Source organism: Heloderma suspectum, chromosome 4 (assembly GCF_057233095.1).
Source record: "Heloderma suspectum isolate Gila_16-S chromosome 4, 16-S_ref, whole genome shotgun sequence".
Lineage (NCBI taxonomy): Eukaryota > Metazoa > Chordata > Lepidosauria > Squamata > Helodermatidae > Heloderma > Heloderma suspectum.
Window position 1 is genome coordinate 111,361,750 of NC_139461.1, and position 16,909 is coordinate 111,378,658.

The following is a 16,909-nucleotide window of genomic DNA, read 5'->3' on the forward strand; positions in this document are numbered from 1 at the left end:
AGAAAGAAAGAAAGAAAGAAAGATCTTGTGTTTTCTCCTATAGTTTGCAGGGATCTCAATTCACACTCAAGAGGGATTTCAGAGGTAGGCTTAAAGCCACAGTACCCCCATGCATCCCACAGTTTAGGTCTACATTGCTGCAAATTCATTGCAACTGTCCGAACAAGCATTACGGCGACATTCCCTAGAATTCAGCCACAGGAGAAACACAGCAGTTTGGATGAAGAGAAAGAAATACTAAAAATATAGGGTATAAGATACAGGCGTTATTTAAAATAAATTGCTCCAAGTGGGTTCCCACCACAAAATGTTGCAGGGGGAGAAGAAGGGCAAGGCAAAATAGAAGATTTTCTGCCCTCATTTTACTGAGTACTTGCTCTCTCTCTCCACCCAAACCTCCTGGTTCCCTGGGCAGCCTTAGTCGACCCTGTTTACCTGGGAAGCTCCCTGTTTGAGCTGAGCGGCAACAGCTGTCTAGCCCCACAGTGCTTTTCGGGAGAGGTGTGTAAAGGGGATGAGTGTTGACTTTGCTCTTGCCTTTTGACCCTGAACTACTGAGGGTAGGGGTGTCTTTGGCTCAGGGGCTGAACACAAAACATCCCTTGAGCGCAATGCGCTTAAACTTCCATGCTAGCATCTGGGCCCAAAGGGGGGTGGGATTACAGAGGTTTCCCCCCCTCTCCCCTTAAGTCAGGGGTGGCCCCCCAGGTGTTTTGGCCTACAACTCCTATCAGCCCTAGCCAGCATAGCCAATGATGAGGGATCATGGGGGTTGTAAGCCAAAACCTTTGAAGGGCCAGAAGTTGTCCACCCCTGCTTTAAGCCACTGAAAAAATCATGGGGCAGGAGAGATAATAACATGGCTCAGAGTAAGCGTGTTTTCTGAGGCCAGTCCCCTCACCCCATTCATGGCCCTTTGAACTGCAAAGGGTCAGTTGCTGTTGCAGTTCAAAGGATCATGGGGGATGTGAAATTGGATGCTCGCTCCCCAGCTTCCCAGTCACTCTCTTCCCTTCACCCCAACCTTCCCACAACCGTTTCTTTGCTTACTCCTCCGCCCCCGTTCCCTCAGTGGCTGCTGCAAGATGCCACTGGCTTTCCTGCCTGCACATCTCCTAGGCCAGGACTCCTTCCACACCCTACTTAAGGAATCCCCAGGGTCCATTCGTCCTCTTCACCATGCCCCAGGCTGCTTGTTCCCCTTCAGCTAAAGAAAGGGCCACTGAGCAAGTAAAAAACATGCTTGCACAGACTCCTCTCTCCAGGCAGTTCGGTGGGGGGTTAAAAAACCACATATTTCCAGAAGACCTAAGGGTAATCCTTCCCACATTTTCTCCCTAGTCCTATTCAGTTGGGTACCCTTTCTATTTGCATAGAGCACAGCTATTTTGCCATGAGGCAGAGTGATATATATTTAGTGGTGCAGCTGGGGCTGGATCTCAGAGATGATGTCCACCCCACCCCCCATGACCATCCAGAGAGCAGCAGGTGAAGGGGTAGCGGCAAAGAGGCCCTGCGTCAGCTCCTGGGCTGGCATGGGCATGTCGGGGCCCACCTGACACTGTTGCAACATCCTTATTTTAAAAAACAATCTGGAGTTAAGGGGCAGCCTACTGGGCATATAACCTTGTTACAGATGCTCGTTATTTTTACTTTTAAAATATATTATCCTTTTCTACACCATGATGGTACTTATTCCCAAGAAAATGTGTTTAGTATCAGGACAGCAGAAGCAAACACCATTTTATTCATGTGTTCATGAGCGCGCTATGATTTGAGTTTAAAACGCAAGTATATTTCTCTTCTTTTTAATCAGGGTTGGAAACAGTTTTGTTTTTTGTTCTAAAATATCAGGAATGTAGAAATAGCTGTGAAGCATGGAATGGTGGGAAGGGGAGAAATATTAGTTGTGTACTTCACAATTGAAGTAACACACATGGCCGTCTAAAGGGTGTCCCCATAAGATCATTATGTCCAGAGTCTAAAATGACTTAGCTGCACTTAATTACCTGGTATGTATTCAGTCAAACCTTACTAATATTTTGAAGTTTGAATAACTAGGCATCTGGGAGTGAAAGTACTTTATCAGAATGTCTTAATTTGGATTCAGGTCACAGTACTTCAGTTCAAAAGTCCATCTGAACACTCTGTCAAGGAATTAACAAGAGGGGACTTGAAAGGCCTGTTACAACTACACATTCAACTTTAACATTTTCCTATTTGAGTTTTTTTTTAAATACATTTTTAAGTGCATAATTTAAAGTCCAGAAAATACTTCCTTGGTGAATAAAACAGAAAGATGTTTTGTGAGGTGTTTCAGGCCACAGAATTAAACACTAATACTATTAAAAGAATGTTTCACCTCCTAATATTTGTGCTCCCTCTCTCTCTCTCTCTCTCAGACTTTCCTTTCACTGTCCTGCATTTAAATATGTTATGAATGCAAAGTACAGAATAGCTTTGCAGACTTCATATTTTCCTACTCATGGAGGACATCTAGTGGTGAACCAGAATCAGCTTTTAAAAAATTATTCCATATAGGAAAAAAGGCAGTTTGCTTTTAAATTAGCTTTTTTAAATGCTTGCCCCTAAGCCAAGGTATTCTCTCTTCTGGTACTCAGAAGGTATGTCATCTCTTTGTCAGTGATGTACTGTAAATATACCCATGAATATACCATAGGTAATATATCAGCGGTCCCCAACCATTTTGGCACCAGGGACTGGTCTCGTGGAAGTCAATTTTTCCACGGACTGGGGGGTGGGGGGATGGTTTTGCTGGCGGACTTCCGGCTGCTGGGATGCAAATGGCATCTGCGTAGCGGACGCCATTTGCGTCCCTGTTCTTTGCAGTAATAGGCTATGTAAAGATTTATGTAGCCTATTACTTGAAGAACAGGGATGCAAATGGCGTCCACTACCCAGATGCCATTTGCATCCCAGCCGCCAGAAGTCTGCCAGCAGTTGGAGCCAGCTAGCAGCTCTGCGGACTCACCGCGGAGCGAAGCCAGTGAGGATTTGGGGGGGGGGGAGGGACGGATCGCTTCCCCCCCACACAGACCCACGGTAAGGGGGTTTCACACACCCCTACTGCGGCCCAGTTCCTAACAGCCCACGGACCGGGACCGGTCCGCGGACCGGGTGTTGGGGACCCCTGTAATATATGGGTTCATCCAGCCCAACCCCCTTGTGCTTGATCTTTTTTTTTAATATATGTCATATTTGTATCTTGCTTTTCCTCCAAAGACTTCAGGGTCGCCTACAAGTTCTCATTATCCACACAACAAATCTATGAGGAAGGTTAGACTGTAAAATGTCTCTGTCCAGGCCACCCAGTGGGATTCATGGTTGTACCAGGATTGGAACTCTAGTCTATCCAGTACAAATCCAATACCCTATCCCTTAATATTTTACTATAATGAAGGTCATAAGCAAATAAAATTTTGCAACTCCTCCCTGCTCCAAAACACACATAATCTACTCTGAAAAACTATATCCACTCCCAGAGATCTGTGTGCACCCAATTGTGCCTATGGAACTTGTGCATGTGCATGCTTTTCAATTAATTTCAACAGAGGGGGAACCTTCTCCTACAACAGGTGTTTATTGATTACACTTATATCCCACCTTTCTTCCATTGTGGAACCCAAGGTGGCTACATGGTGAGACTCCAAGCACTGACCAGACCCAGACCTACTTAGCTTCAGCATGGTGGCTGCCTCATGTTCCTTCAGACTATGTCCAGGAGGTATGTGGAACCTCAGGCCTGTGGGCCAAATGTGGCCCACCTAGGATTCCCCAGATGGTCACACCTTCATCCCCTGACTGTCAATCATTTGGTTTCCCATTTGGGGGGCAGTTTTTTCCCCACTCTAAAAGGTCAAAATGTGTTTCCTAATGGCTAAGAGATAGCAGCAAGAGCATTAAGCTAAAATATGCTGGCATTTTGACCCCAACCCTTTTGCCTTCAGCTCGATCCACCACTGGAATGGGGCCCCCAATTGTTTCTCCAACATTGAAAGTGGCCCTTAAGCTGAAAGAGCTGACACCCCTGCCCTACAAGAACAAGAGAAGAAACCACTGTGGCTGGAGAAGCTCTCTCTCTCTCTCTCTTTGTGTGTCCACATAGGATTGATGGATTAAGGAGACTTCCAGTACAATACTATACATGTACTCAAAAATAAGTCCAGTCTTATTCCCAGTGGATATAGAATGGCAACCTTTGTGAACTGACCCCTGTGGAACCCCTGTAAGTATTTGTACGGTTTCAGACACGTTAGTGATCAATAATAATTATCCTAGAGGGTTTTTTTAAGGTTTCTGTAAATTGAAGTAACAAACATTTTTAATTCAACAGAGGGAATTAAAGAACAAAAAACATTACTCTAGAACCAGAGACAGTAATTAACACACATTTTGATATATTTCAAAACACTGAGTTTAGCAATTATGTAACCATTTTTAGACCTGACATAATAAAAATAGAGAATCTTAACTGTATTCAAAATTAAGTTATACCCCTACTTAGCAGTAGCACAAGTTTGAATTTTCCACCGATTGAAGATGGACTATAAAAGTATAAAGTTTAAATTTCAACAGGATATGCATATATACACTGAATGTGGTTTTCCTTATTTTGAGATTGCAACACAGAGGTATTATTATTGAAGTGGGGGGGATGTTTTTAACCAAAGTGCCATGATATTCAACTCCTTATAGCTTTGCTCCACCAAGCCCATGTCCTAAACTAAACTTAATAGCACCAGGAATAGACTCTTTTAATACCACCCGCACTCCAGTGTCATACTCAAATTGTATGGCTTCTGTGAATGATGAAGCATCAAATGCACCATAGTAAGCCGAATTTCTGTCCGCACGCATGCACTGCTGAGGAAAGGCTGAAATTTGTTCTGCCAATTCAATGGCATGCTGAAGGGCTGAAAGAAAGAAAAGAGGAATACAACTATATTTAAAAAGTGTGAAAGTGTGTGTGGAGGGGTGGGGTGGGGAGTATATCAAGAGCAATTTCAAATGGAGGTTCCCATGCACCTAGGGCAGGGTCAGAGAACCTTTTTGGGCCATGGGCACATTTGGCAATTTGAAACTCTACCGGGAACCACCACAACATCGCTGCCAAGGGAAATGTGGCAAAGGACAAGTAAGCTGCCCAAATGTACAAGGCAGAGGTGGCATCTGAGCCCCAACACACTAAACAGCTCCTTTGAACCCACAGTTTTCAGCACCAACAGAAACCGATTTCACAGCAAAATATGTTATTGTTGTGGGACAGGAAGGGCACCCTGGCGGGCCTCAAGGAAAGTATCCAGGGTGCACTGGTGCCCATGGGCACATCGCTTGCCCCTGCTCTAGAGTATCCACCCATGCAGAGGCTGCCCAAGTCTTTCTGCTTGATTTACTGTTCGGGCCTTACCTCCGCCCAATCAGCAGGAAGTAAGGCCAGAGTCTTTTGATTCCGCTTTAGTTAATGTGGCTATTAGTTAATGTGGCAATATATATATATACACACACACACACACACACACACACAGTTCCCTCTAGGACTCAATCCGAGTGCTTAACCAAAGCAATAATCTGAGCACTTAACCCCAATGCACTCTCCATGCCAGGGTTCAATTCTGTAGAATATAAAGTAAGAGAGTGACCTGAACAACAAACACAACATCCCCATAAACAACTGAGATTAGGAAAAACAGGCCTAGGACTCCAAGAGAGTTCTCTACGCATGCCAGAGTTCCCACACCTCTTAGAAATTAAACTCTGTTCCACTCCCCTAACACATTCTTTAGTTAAACCTACAAAATATGAATGCATCATCTTTGCACCATCTTATCAACAAAGCCTAATATTCTGGCTTTAGACTAACCATTTTCAATGGTTAGCCATTGTAGCCATTGGAGTAACACTCTAAAAATAAAATTTGATGTGTTGAGCCTAATATTTCTGGTTTCAAATGAATGCACATTTTTATGTAAAATGTTGAGCAGGAGTTTTTAATGAGAAATAGCAACATCTTGCTATTCACACACTACGGACCACTCCTTCCTTTGGCCAGAAATATTTTCCAAAAATATTGCAGAGATCTCCTAGATCAAAGAGTGAAAGAGTGATGGTTATCGTAAATAAACATTGATTAATTCAGTACCAACATTACTAAAAACCAACATTGTTATATAAACAAACATCTGAAAGGGGGAAAAATCCATACTTCACATAATCACAACTTTGTCTAAATATCCATGTCCACACTTACCCCAGTGCAGCTTTATTTGTAGTTTCAAAACATCCGAATATAGAAATATACACATATGCACCAAGAGCTAAGGGCCAAATTAGATGCAATAGAAACAGTTCCGTGTTTAAACAGGGAAGCGCTTCAACCTCATAGAACAGCCTTCCCCAACCTGGTGCCCTCCAGATGTTCTGGACTTCAAGTCCCATCAGCCCCAGCCAACATTGCCAATGATCAGGGATGCTGAGAGTTGTAGTCCAAAATATCTGGAGGGCGCCAGATTGCTGAAGGCTGATGTTAGAAGAGGAAGGTCTGATTTTAACTATGATAGTGGTGTGTGTGCTGATGCCATCACTTACTTCCCCATAGCCTTCTCCCCAAGCACTCTGCCACCCAGTAGAAGGTAATTTGCTTTATTGCGACTCAGCTGAGAAGTGCTTGGGGATCACCTCCTCTTTCTATATGATCGAGTGCCATGTTTAAAAAAAAACCATGAGATTGTATCCAATGTTAGGTCCCATTCATTTCAAAGGGTCTACTCTAAGAAGGACGAAGTTAGGTTAATCTTGGATACAACCCACGGAACTAGCAGCATCATGTCTGGCTTGGCCTGAGGCAGCCAATAAGGCAGCAGTGGCTAAAGACTGATCCCAGAACCTGGCTGCCCTCACAGAAGGGGTGGAAGCATTTTTGGCTCCGCTTCTCTCAGTCATCCCTTCTTTCTGGAAACCTTGCCTAGAACTATGGCCTGCATAACCAATTAAAAGTGGTTTCAGCTACTGTTCTGACCAATATTTATTGGTTTTAATTCCAATTTTCTATTTTGAAAATTTGCATAGACTTCCCGCCATGCAAATAGGAAGTAAGAAGTTGAGAAGGAAGTCAAATTTTTAACAAAGGGCTGAATGCTAGACAAGTGGAAAGATTTGAGCACCTTGGAGGGACCATCACTTGTTAACCACCTGTTTTTTAAAAAATTTCAGTGCTTTGGGAGTATGCATATGGGGTCGTTTAAAAAAGATATTAATTTCCCATTCCTTCGCAAGTGCACAGGAGTGCACTTTCGCCTGTCCAATATGTGTAGTAGGCAGAGAAGAAACAGTTCACTGGAATTTTGTGTTTGGCCCATCAAGAAAGAATCGACATCCACAGCCTGGGTCTAATCAGATGATTTAAAAAGGAAAAATGTATTTTACTAATTACCTTATGTGTTATCATGCTCGGCAGTTCAAACAAACCCTCTCAGAACCGCTGTCTATTCTCTTTGAGAAATCATGGAGGATGGGGGAAGTGCCAGATGACTGGAGGAGGGCTAATGTTGTCCCTATCTTCAAAAAGGGTAAAAAGGAGGAACCTGGGAACTACAGACCAGTCAGTCTGACATCAAGACCTGGGAAAATTCTGGAGCAGATGATAAAGCAATCCATCTGGAAGCACCTTGAAAACAACGCAGTGATTACTCGAAGCCAACATGGATTTGTCAAAAACAAGTCCTGCCAGACAAATCTGATCTCATTTTTTGATCAAGCAGCCTCCCTTGTGGACCGTGGGAATGCTGTAGCCATCATATACCTCGACTTCAGCAAAGCTTTCGACAAAGTGCCTCATGATATCCTGATGAGCAAACTAGCTCAAAGTGGGCTAGATGAAACAACGATCCGGTGGATCCACAGTTGGCTACAGAATTGGACTCAAAGAGTGCTTATCAATGGGACCTTCTCAAACTGAGGAGAGGTAACGAGTGGGGTACCGCAGGGCTCAGTCCTGGGCCCAGTGCTCTTCAACATTTTTATTAATGACTTGGAGGAGGCGGTGCAGGGAATGCTGATCAAATTTGCAGATGACACAAAATTGGGCAGGATAGCTAATACTTTGGAAGACAGAAACAAAATTCAAAGTGATCTGGATAGACTGGAGTGCTGAGCAGAAAACAACAGAATGACATTTAATAGGGATAAATGCCAAGTTCTGCACCTAGGAAAAAGAAACCAAATGCACAGTTACAAGATGGGGGATACGTGGCTCAACAAAGCGAGAAGGATCTTGGAATTGTTGTCGATCACAAGCTGAATATGAGACAACAATATGATGTGGCTGCAAAAAAGGCAAATGCTCTTTTGGGCTGCATTAATAGAAGCATAGTGTCAAGGGCTCCTTGGAGGGCTCTCTCAGTCTAATCCAGTAGCTAAGTCCAGACACAGACAAAGGGATTCCTTTCAAAGCTTTATTCTTCTTTTACAACTTAACAACTCTACCGTTTGCAACTAGATCTGAGCAGCACAGTACCTATGCCCTAAGTTGGAACAGTTGGTCCCCGTTTGAAAGGGAATTACTGGCAGACCCCTGAACTTAAGGACTAAGGAGAGCCCCTCCCCTTTTCCCTTGGATCCTCTGGGCGCAGCCATTGTTTGCGCGTCAGCCGGGCACTACGCCTCCTTTCCGCGCCCTCCATCTGGCGCCGCTCTCTGCGTCTGCGTCGCGCATCCACCAAATCTGCTATCCGCACTCTGTCACTCCCAGGACTGCTATCTAAGCTAGGAATGCTGGTGGGAGGAATCTCCGTCACCTGTTAGTCCTGGGAAAGAGGAGCGTGCTCCTCTCCCAGGAGCGACTGCTCTTCCTCAGAATCAGAACTACTCTGTGATTCTATGGGCTCAGTGTCCACCCTGACACATAGCTTCCAAATCTCGGGAAGTACTAATTCCCATCTACTCAGCACTGGTTAGGCCTCATCTGGAGTACTGTGTCCAGTTCTGGGCACCACACTTTAAGAGGGATGAAGACAAACTGGAGAGGGTTCAGAGGAGGGCAACAAAGATGATCAGGGGACTGGAAAAAAAGCCCTATGAAGAGAGACTGAAAGAACTGGGCATGTTTAGCCTTGAGAAGAGAAGACTGAGGGGAGATATGATAGCACTCTTCACGTACTTGAAAGGTTGTCACAGAGAGGAAGGCCAGGATCTCTTCTTGATCATCCCAGAGTGCAGGACACGGAATAATGGGCTCAAGTGACAGGACGCCAGATTCTGGCTGAACATCAGGAAAAACTTCCTGACTGTTAGAGCAATACAACAATGGAACCAATTACCTAGGGAGGTGGTGGGCTCTCCCACACTTGAGGCGTTCAAGACGAGGCTGGATAGCCATCTGTCAGGGATGCTCTGACTTGGATTCCTGCACTGAGCAGGGGATTGGACTCGATGGCCTTGTAGGCCCCTTCCAACCCTACTACTCTATGATTCTATGACCTATCGGCCGGAGTCAGGCAATCCACTGCTTGGTGCCTTTAATTCATGCCATGTATTTATACGCATATGCACTAAAATCATGATGCATCTGTTCCCTCTCCCCCCCCCCCGAGATTTAACTGGGGTGGGGCAGGGGTGACAACTACCCTGGGAAGTGCAAACGTTTTGGGGGTTTTTAAATGGTGTCTCCGGGGAGAAGTTTGAGACAAAAATATGGACAAAATAGAGGCAGTGATTTGTCAAGGAGAGACAAGAGGATACAAACACTCTCCCTGGAAAGTAGAGACACTTGAAATGCCTGTGTAGGTACAACCTGTACTCCAGCGCTCCCCAATCGGGTGTCTTCCAGGTGTGTCTGACTAAAACTCCCAGCATCCCCAGCCAGGATGGCCAGGCTTTGGGTTCATAAAGTTGTCTCGGTTTTCAGTACACACAGCAACAAAAATAAAGAGGGGCTGTGGAGGGAGAATCACAGCATATTAAAATTTGTAAATAAAGCCCAAATGAACTAATATGGCCCTATGTTTGCTTGCATGATGATTGGCAATGCTCCAGGGTCCAGATGTCAAACTTCTGTTTTCTCAGCAGCAGTCGCTCTGTTCTCCTGCAGTGATTTGGAAAGTGTGTCCCCCACCATCACATTGAACCCTAACAAAGTAATTGTCCTTAAGCAGTAAGTGTTTCACAGTGTATATTTTCCTTTATTATATACATACCAGAGAGAGGTAACATTTAAAGTATAGAAAATCTCAAAGTGCATGTCTACTCAGAACAAAATCCTATGGAGTTCAATGCGAGTTACTCTCAGGTAAAAGTGTATTAGGATTGTTGCCTCAGGATACAATCCTATAACCTCATACCTTAGAGTAAGCCCCACTAAACGCAATGAGGCTTACTTCTGAGTAGACATGGATAAGAGTGCACTGTCAGTTTCTTATACTTGAAAATATGCTCTCTTTTCCTAACAAGTGAAACTATAAGTAAACATTTTACCATACATCTCTGATTAACTTTGGTAAGGCTGCTAGGGAAACAGATTGTTGCGGGTGGGAGCGGGGGGTGGATCTCGTTGGGGGTGGGCAGTTGAACATCCCTGGCTTAGAGTAAACAAAACAGGGTTCCATTCATGTTTGTTTCAAAAGATACTTCTCCAGATGCCAACTAAAACAGACATATTTTTAAAGAAGGAATCCGGATATCAAAATGCACAGAGTACATGGACAGCAAGTCTGAGGAGACGTTAGTCACTTCTTGGACTTGAAGAATGGCGGCAGCTTCAGCAGGGATTGAATAACTTACTGTATTATAAATGATCTCCCTCGTCCTCTTTCCCCCCACCCCATTAAACTTCCATGATCAAAATAACCTAATTTTAAAAACACGCACATGCACAGAAAGCCTTAAAACAAAGAACAGAAACATCTTGAATCTGTAACTTTTTGTTATGGCTAGTTGGCTCCTTATTTCCTTCTTTAAAAATGCTGCGACAATGCAAACACCCCACCAACAATTTCCAACGCCTGTTTTGCATTCAGATATGAAGTACATGCCGTCATCATTTTGTTAACAAGTCTGGAGAACAAGTCTGCAGTCACACCGGCTTAAACTGAATCAAGGCAGCTGCTACCCTGTAAAACCAGTTTCTCTGCCAATTCAGAATGAGGTGAGGCCTGGGTCAGAGGGTCTTCTTTTTTCCTTCAACAGGAAAGCTCCAGAGATTGGTCAGAGAACAGTTGTATACATTTACCTGATGGAGGTAATTCCCCCTCAGTGGTCAAAGGCTAACGGCAGGAATGTGTTTTCTTGAAGGGAAACACCCTTGTTATTGGAAGAAATGTATTTCCATGTTGTCAAATTCTAGCTCTAAATTTAACATAATTGAGGTCCTGCCTTCTAAATGGAATTAAATCCATAAAGAATTGCCAATTGTTGGCTGCAGGAACAGAAAAGAGGCCCTAAGTTCACAGGCAAGATGTGTGTGCCATTGGCTTCCTTGCTTTTAGCCAGTAAGAACTGCCTAGGCAACTGAACAAGGAAGATTTTGTAAGATGAAAGAATTGGGTGTGTGTGTGTCCCCCCTGTTTTTCAGGCCACTGAAATGCATAGGCAAACAAACAAATATTTTTCATCGGCTAGGCATTCTTGTAGACTTATTTAGAAAGCTTTGGGATGCCATCCTGAACATTGTTTATTTTATTTTTGAAAATGTATATACTACTTTTCATTGTCCCAAGTGACACTAAAAAGCAACTTTCTTTGAATCTCTCAGATGCTATTGGTGTGAATGCAGACTTTGTTCCACTCAAGCATCCCTTTGTGCTGTTACTTAACAACAGGATTCTCATGACTCACAAGATTGCAATCCTGAATCCTACTGTACACATTTAATTCCATGGACTCCAATAAGACTGAGAGACATGGGACTACTGCAGCCTGACAATATGGATTTGTCCAAGTCTATCCTGCCTGATTTTATATTTACTAGTTTTCACACACACAAAAACAACTGTTTACAAGGTAGCTGTTAATGATTTGGCACATAAAACACTGACCTTGGCCATTGGGAACTATCCGATTGGCCAGTCCAAACTGGTATGCTTCTTGTGCACTAACAGCCCGCCCAGTGAGAATGAGATCCAGTGCTCGCGAAAGACCAATTAGCTTCGGCAATCTTACAGTGCCACCGTCTATCAGTGGAACACCTAAGAAGACCAAGACGAAGACAAAAAGCTATGTTTGAAGCAAACTGGAATATTAATGTCACTGAAGCCACATAGATACATCCATAGAAATGATGAAGATATGGTAGATAAGCATGGATAATCCTCACCTACCTTCTTACTGTGTGTTTGACAAATGGTCAACAAATAATCAATGAGATGTGCCCAAGGAGACCGCCGTTTCCAATTTTGGAAATCCACAGGTACAAAAAATAATTTTTATTAATACAATTGATATCAATCCCAACCCATGTTGAACAAATAACTCTTCATCAGAGGACAAACAATGAGTGACTAGGGATGCAATCCTATGCATGTTTAGATAGAAAAACGTCCTACAATTCCCAGTATGCCCCAGCTAGCCATGGGAGCTGTAGGACGTTTTTCTTATAGGACTGCGCCCTGAATCAACTAAAGCTTCTGTTCAAAGCCAAAATGCAAATCTTAAGACACAGATCACATAAAACGTACCAAAACGTCTGCAAAACACTCCCAAAACAGCACTTTCTTCCACAACACGTAGGTCAGCCAAGAGGGACAGCTCAAGTCCACCAGCCACTGCATATCCACTCACTGCAGCAATCACTGGCTTAGAAAATTTCATTCGGGAAGGACCCTGTCACAGTCAGAATATACATTGATGAATATAAGAACACACATATAAGAACACACAAATAGGGAAGGCAACCCATTGACCTACTGCTGTGAAATATGGCACATAGTTAAAATAACTAGATCTTTGTACACACTTTGGGGTACTTCCCACTTCCCCAAGCAGTGAAAATCCCAGGGCAGTGCAACCCGGGTCTGATCTCCTTTGGGGGAAAACGTGCACTGGAGACTTGCCGTTCAATCCTATACATGGGCATCTCTACACCAGCCTAAAACCCTGCATTTAAAACAGGACTTTTTGCTTCTGTTTTAAATGCAGGATCACAACTCCCTTTTTCACCCGCTTCCTTTCCCACCACCCCTTCCCCCCTCCTTCTCCCCATATCTGAGTCTTCCATTCTGTCAGGGTGGACACTGAGCCCATAGAACCTCAGAGCAGTTCTGATTCTGAGGAGGAACAGCTGTCTGTGGGAGAGGAGTGCGCTCTTCCCTCCCAGGCCCTGCAGCTGGCAGACATTCCTCCTACTGGCATTCCAGACATAAGATAGCGGTCCTGGGAGTGAAAGAGTGCAGGAGGAGGACTGGCTGGATGCTCGACGCAGACGCAGAGAGCGACGAGCTATGGAAGGCGCGGAAAGGAGGCGTAGCGCCCGTTTGGCGTGCAAGCAACCGTTGCGTCCAGAGGACCCAAGGGAAAAGGGGAGGGACTCTCCCTAGCCCATAAGTTCAGGGTCTGCAAGTGATTCTCGTTCAAACGGGGACCAACTGTTTCCAACCCGGGGCATAGGTTACTCTGCTGTTCATAGCTTAGTCGCTGGTGATAGAGTTATTAAGTTGCCTTGAAAAGAACCTTTGTTTGTGTCTGGAGTTGGCTACTGGAGTAGACTGAAAGAGGCCAGCTAGGGCCTCCTGACACATTCTCTTTCATTGACCTTGCTCCTCTTCTTGCTGCTTTTCATCTTTTCAAGGAGGGAACTCATGCGGAACACAACAGGGTAATTTGATAGCTCATTATCTGCGATCTATTTAAAAATGGAGCAAAGGGCACTTTGCAAGAGGAAGGTCACGGTGTTATGTAAAGAGCCTGCAAACTTCCGTGAAGGAGCAAACTCAATCGCAGGATAAAAGCTCCGTGTGAAGAAAGCCCATGTCTATGCAGAAGCAGGTCCCACAGAGTTCAGTGGGGCTTACTCTCAGGTATATAGGTATAGGATTGCAGCCTTTTGTAATATTTGCTTTATTTACAAATATGCAAGGGTCTCCACATCAGATCCTCGAAGAGACCCTGAACCCCTAAGGTGCATCAGCCAACTTCCTGACTCTCTGATCCAAGACTGCCATATGGCTGCATCTTTGACTATACATCCTCTTTACATTTAGAGATCAATCCGTACCCAGACCATGTCAATTTCAAGTCTATTCATAAGTGTGTTCCCTCCCTTTACCGCATTACTGTGCCATTTTAAAAAAATACGCATGAAAATTCATATAGAAATAAGTATTGAAATGGGAGTTTTTGAACATATTTTCTCCAAGAATGCCTATTTCCAGAAGTACTTTTTTTTAAAATCAGAAATGTACACATTATCCTTAAGTACCTCATTTTAAAATGCATTTTAGTAAGTTTTTTGAGCCAAGAAAAGGATCGCAAAATTTGAAGAACTATGAAAGCAGGAGGATAATTATGTTCTGATTCACACATCAGTCTGGCAGGTACGGATCAAGTCATATTGTAATTCTCAGAGATGGAATTCCTCAGGCATCCCTTAGCAATGGGGGGGGGGCTCTGAAAGACGGGGAGACATGCTCTTCGAATTAAGGAACAGTGCATCTTAGTCCAGGAATTTGTTTTCAGTACCAGAACTGAGCTCACAACCCTTTCACACAAAAATCCATTCCTGGTTTTCCCCTGAAGCTTTCTTTGTTTCAGCGATCTAATCTGGGAGAAAAGTTGTTGGTACTGTTAAACTATTTTTTATTTATATATACATATAAACATTTTATATTCCATCTTCCTGGTGCTTGTGCACCATTAGGATGACTAAGAACAATTTAAAGCAGCCATAAAATGCAATAAAATAGTAAAAATACAATGTAATAAAAACAAAGACAGGTGCAGCAGATAAAACAGAGACATCGGATAAACATGTATCCAACACCTGCCTAAACAGAACAGGTTTTGCCATCTGGCCAAACACTATAGGAGTGGGATGAACTGAGGCAGAGTGTACCATAATTTAGGTGCGGCCACAGAAAAGGCTCTTTCTCTTGTCCCCATCTACCGAACTTCCACCATATTTGTGATGTAGAGAAGGACATCTCCATCAGATGTTAGGGTATGGGCAGGCTGGTATAGGAGAAGGTGGTTCCTAAGTATCATGGACCTAAGCCATTTAGGACTTTAATGGTCATCACCAATGCTCTGAACGGTTTCGAGGCACAAATTGGTAACTCATGCAGCCCTTGCAGGACAGGTGTTATATGATCCCATAAACAAGCACCTGGCTGCATTTTGAACCCACTGTAATTTCTGAAGACTCTTCAAAAGGTAACCCCATGTAGAGTGAATTGCAATAATCCAATATAGATGTAACTAAGGCATGTGTCTCAGTGGCCAACTGGGAGTCAGAAATCCTTGGTGATCTACTGCAAATCACCCATTGATCTAGCAGCAGATCCCGATCTAGCTTCTGTGGGCGGGTGTGCTCTCAATCTCTCGCTGTGTGTGTGTGTATGTGTGTGTGTGTAACACAGGGTACAGCGTGCATAATTTCCAAGTTTACTGGGAAAAGACATCTAACTTTTACTTTGGGAAATAAGCCCATTTGGTTTTAATTACTTTCAGAGAGGGAAGATTCCTTCTCTTCCTTCCTTTCACATTAGCTGCGATGTGTTGCCTGTTTCCAACCATGGAAATGGACTTCAGTTACCCAGAGTTGTTAGGATTTCCCTCCAGACTGTTTCTGAGAACATACCATGGGACCAGGACCTTTGGTGACATCTTGTTCCAATTTGATTGAGGCTGCATTGTGGGCCAGCTCCTTCAAATCATAACCAGCACAGAAATTGCCTCCTATAAAACACCACAAGGAAGGGGGCGGGGAGGTAAGTTAGATTATGGAACAAGAAAAAATGTTGGTGTCAGCTCTGCCCCCACCCTCTGTTTGGTTATGATTTGAGTTGTATACAGAAGTTTTCTTTTATTCAAAAGTATGCGTTTTGCTCTGCAGTCCTAAACTAAAGAGCTACTGTCTAGAAGGTGTAGCTAATGTCTATTGACAGACCTAACACCTAAAGGGAATGTTTCCATGCTCCAAGGAGTACATCTCCAGTTACTGGGGCCAAACAATTAAGGATAGCTATTACCATCATGCTCCATTTATAAGCTTGCAGCAGCATCTGGCTGGCCATGCCTGCAAACAGAACGCTAGGCTAGATGAACCTTTGTTTGTTCCATCAAGACAGTCCTTACGTTCTTATCTTACCACTCAACCTACTGTGTATCTCTCACATTTTATGCAAGTGGGTAATAATAGGTAATAATCCCCCCCTGTGTTGCTGACATGAATTCGCACTAGTGCAAGCTGCTAAGCCTCAGCAAAGCCCAAGAATACCACAGAGCTGGGATACTGTGTGGCCCAGACGAGAGGAGACGCAACAACCAGTGAGTCTCCTGCTTCAAGTTAATTTCCGGCAAAAGATTCACAACAAGGGAGACTGACAACTTTCAGCTGGGACTGTATCCCAGAACCACCTTTTCAGAAGTCTGCTAGTCCTGTTATGCCTGCTTCTTATTTATGCTTGCCACTTCTTAGTCACCTTTGCAGCCAAACCTTTTCCTCAAAGTGACATACAAAACACCAAAGTAGAGCTCTCAACCCCCCTGCTGCCTCCAGCGTTCTAAACATCCCTTGCCTATAGTATTCCTTCATGACAGTGGTGCACTTAAGACCTGTTCCAAGGTCTTAACTGAAGTTGCACTCCAGTCTTACTGTTTCCTAAGCCACCACTTTATTCCACTCCATGTCTCTATCACTTATCACTTCCTCAAGTCACTGAATTTCAGCCCAATACATGCTTTG

The 16,909-nt window shown here is 43.9% G+C and overlaps 1 protein-coding gene across 2 annotated transcripts in view; it reads right to left on the bottom strand.

Moving 5' to 3' along the window:
• Window positions 1-2,067: 2,067 nt before the first annotated feature.
• LOC146347289 (uncharacterized) overlaps window positions 2,068-16,909 on the bottom strand; it is a 29,615-nt gene continuing 14,773 nt past the window's right edge. For both annotated transcript variants that reach the window (XM_084850363.1, XM_084850364.1), the window contains exons 3-6: window positions 15,803-15,900; window positions 12,687-12,831; window positions 12,048-12,197; window positions 2,068-4,934 (exon numbers count right to left, since the gene is read on the bottom strand). In XM_084850363.1, coding sequence (XP_084706489.1) covers window positions 4,711-4,934; window positions 12,048-12,197; window positions 12,687-12,831; window positions 15,803-15,900 — 617 coding nt within the window. In that variant the 3' untranslated portion in view covers window positions 2,068-4,710. The remainder of the gene's footprint in view (window positions 4,935-12,047; window positions 12,198-12,686; window positions 12,832-15,802; window positions 15,901-16,909) is intronic.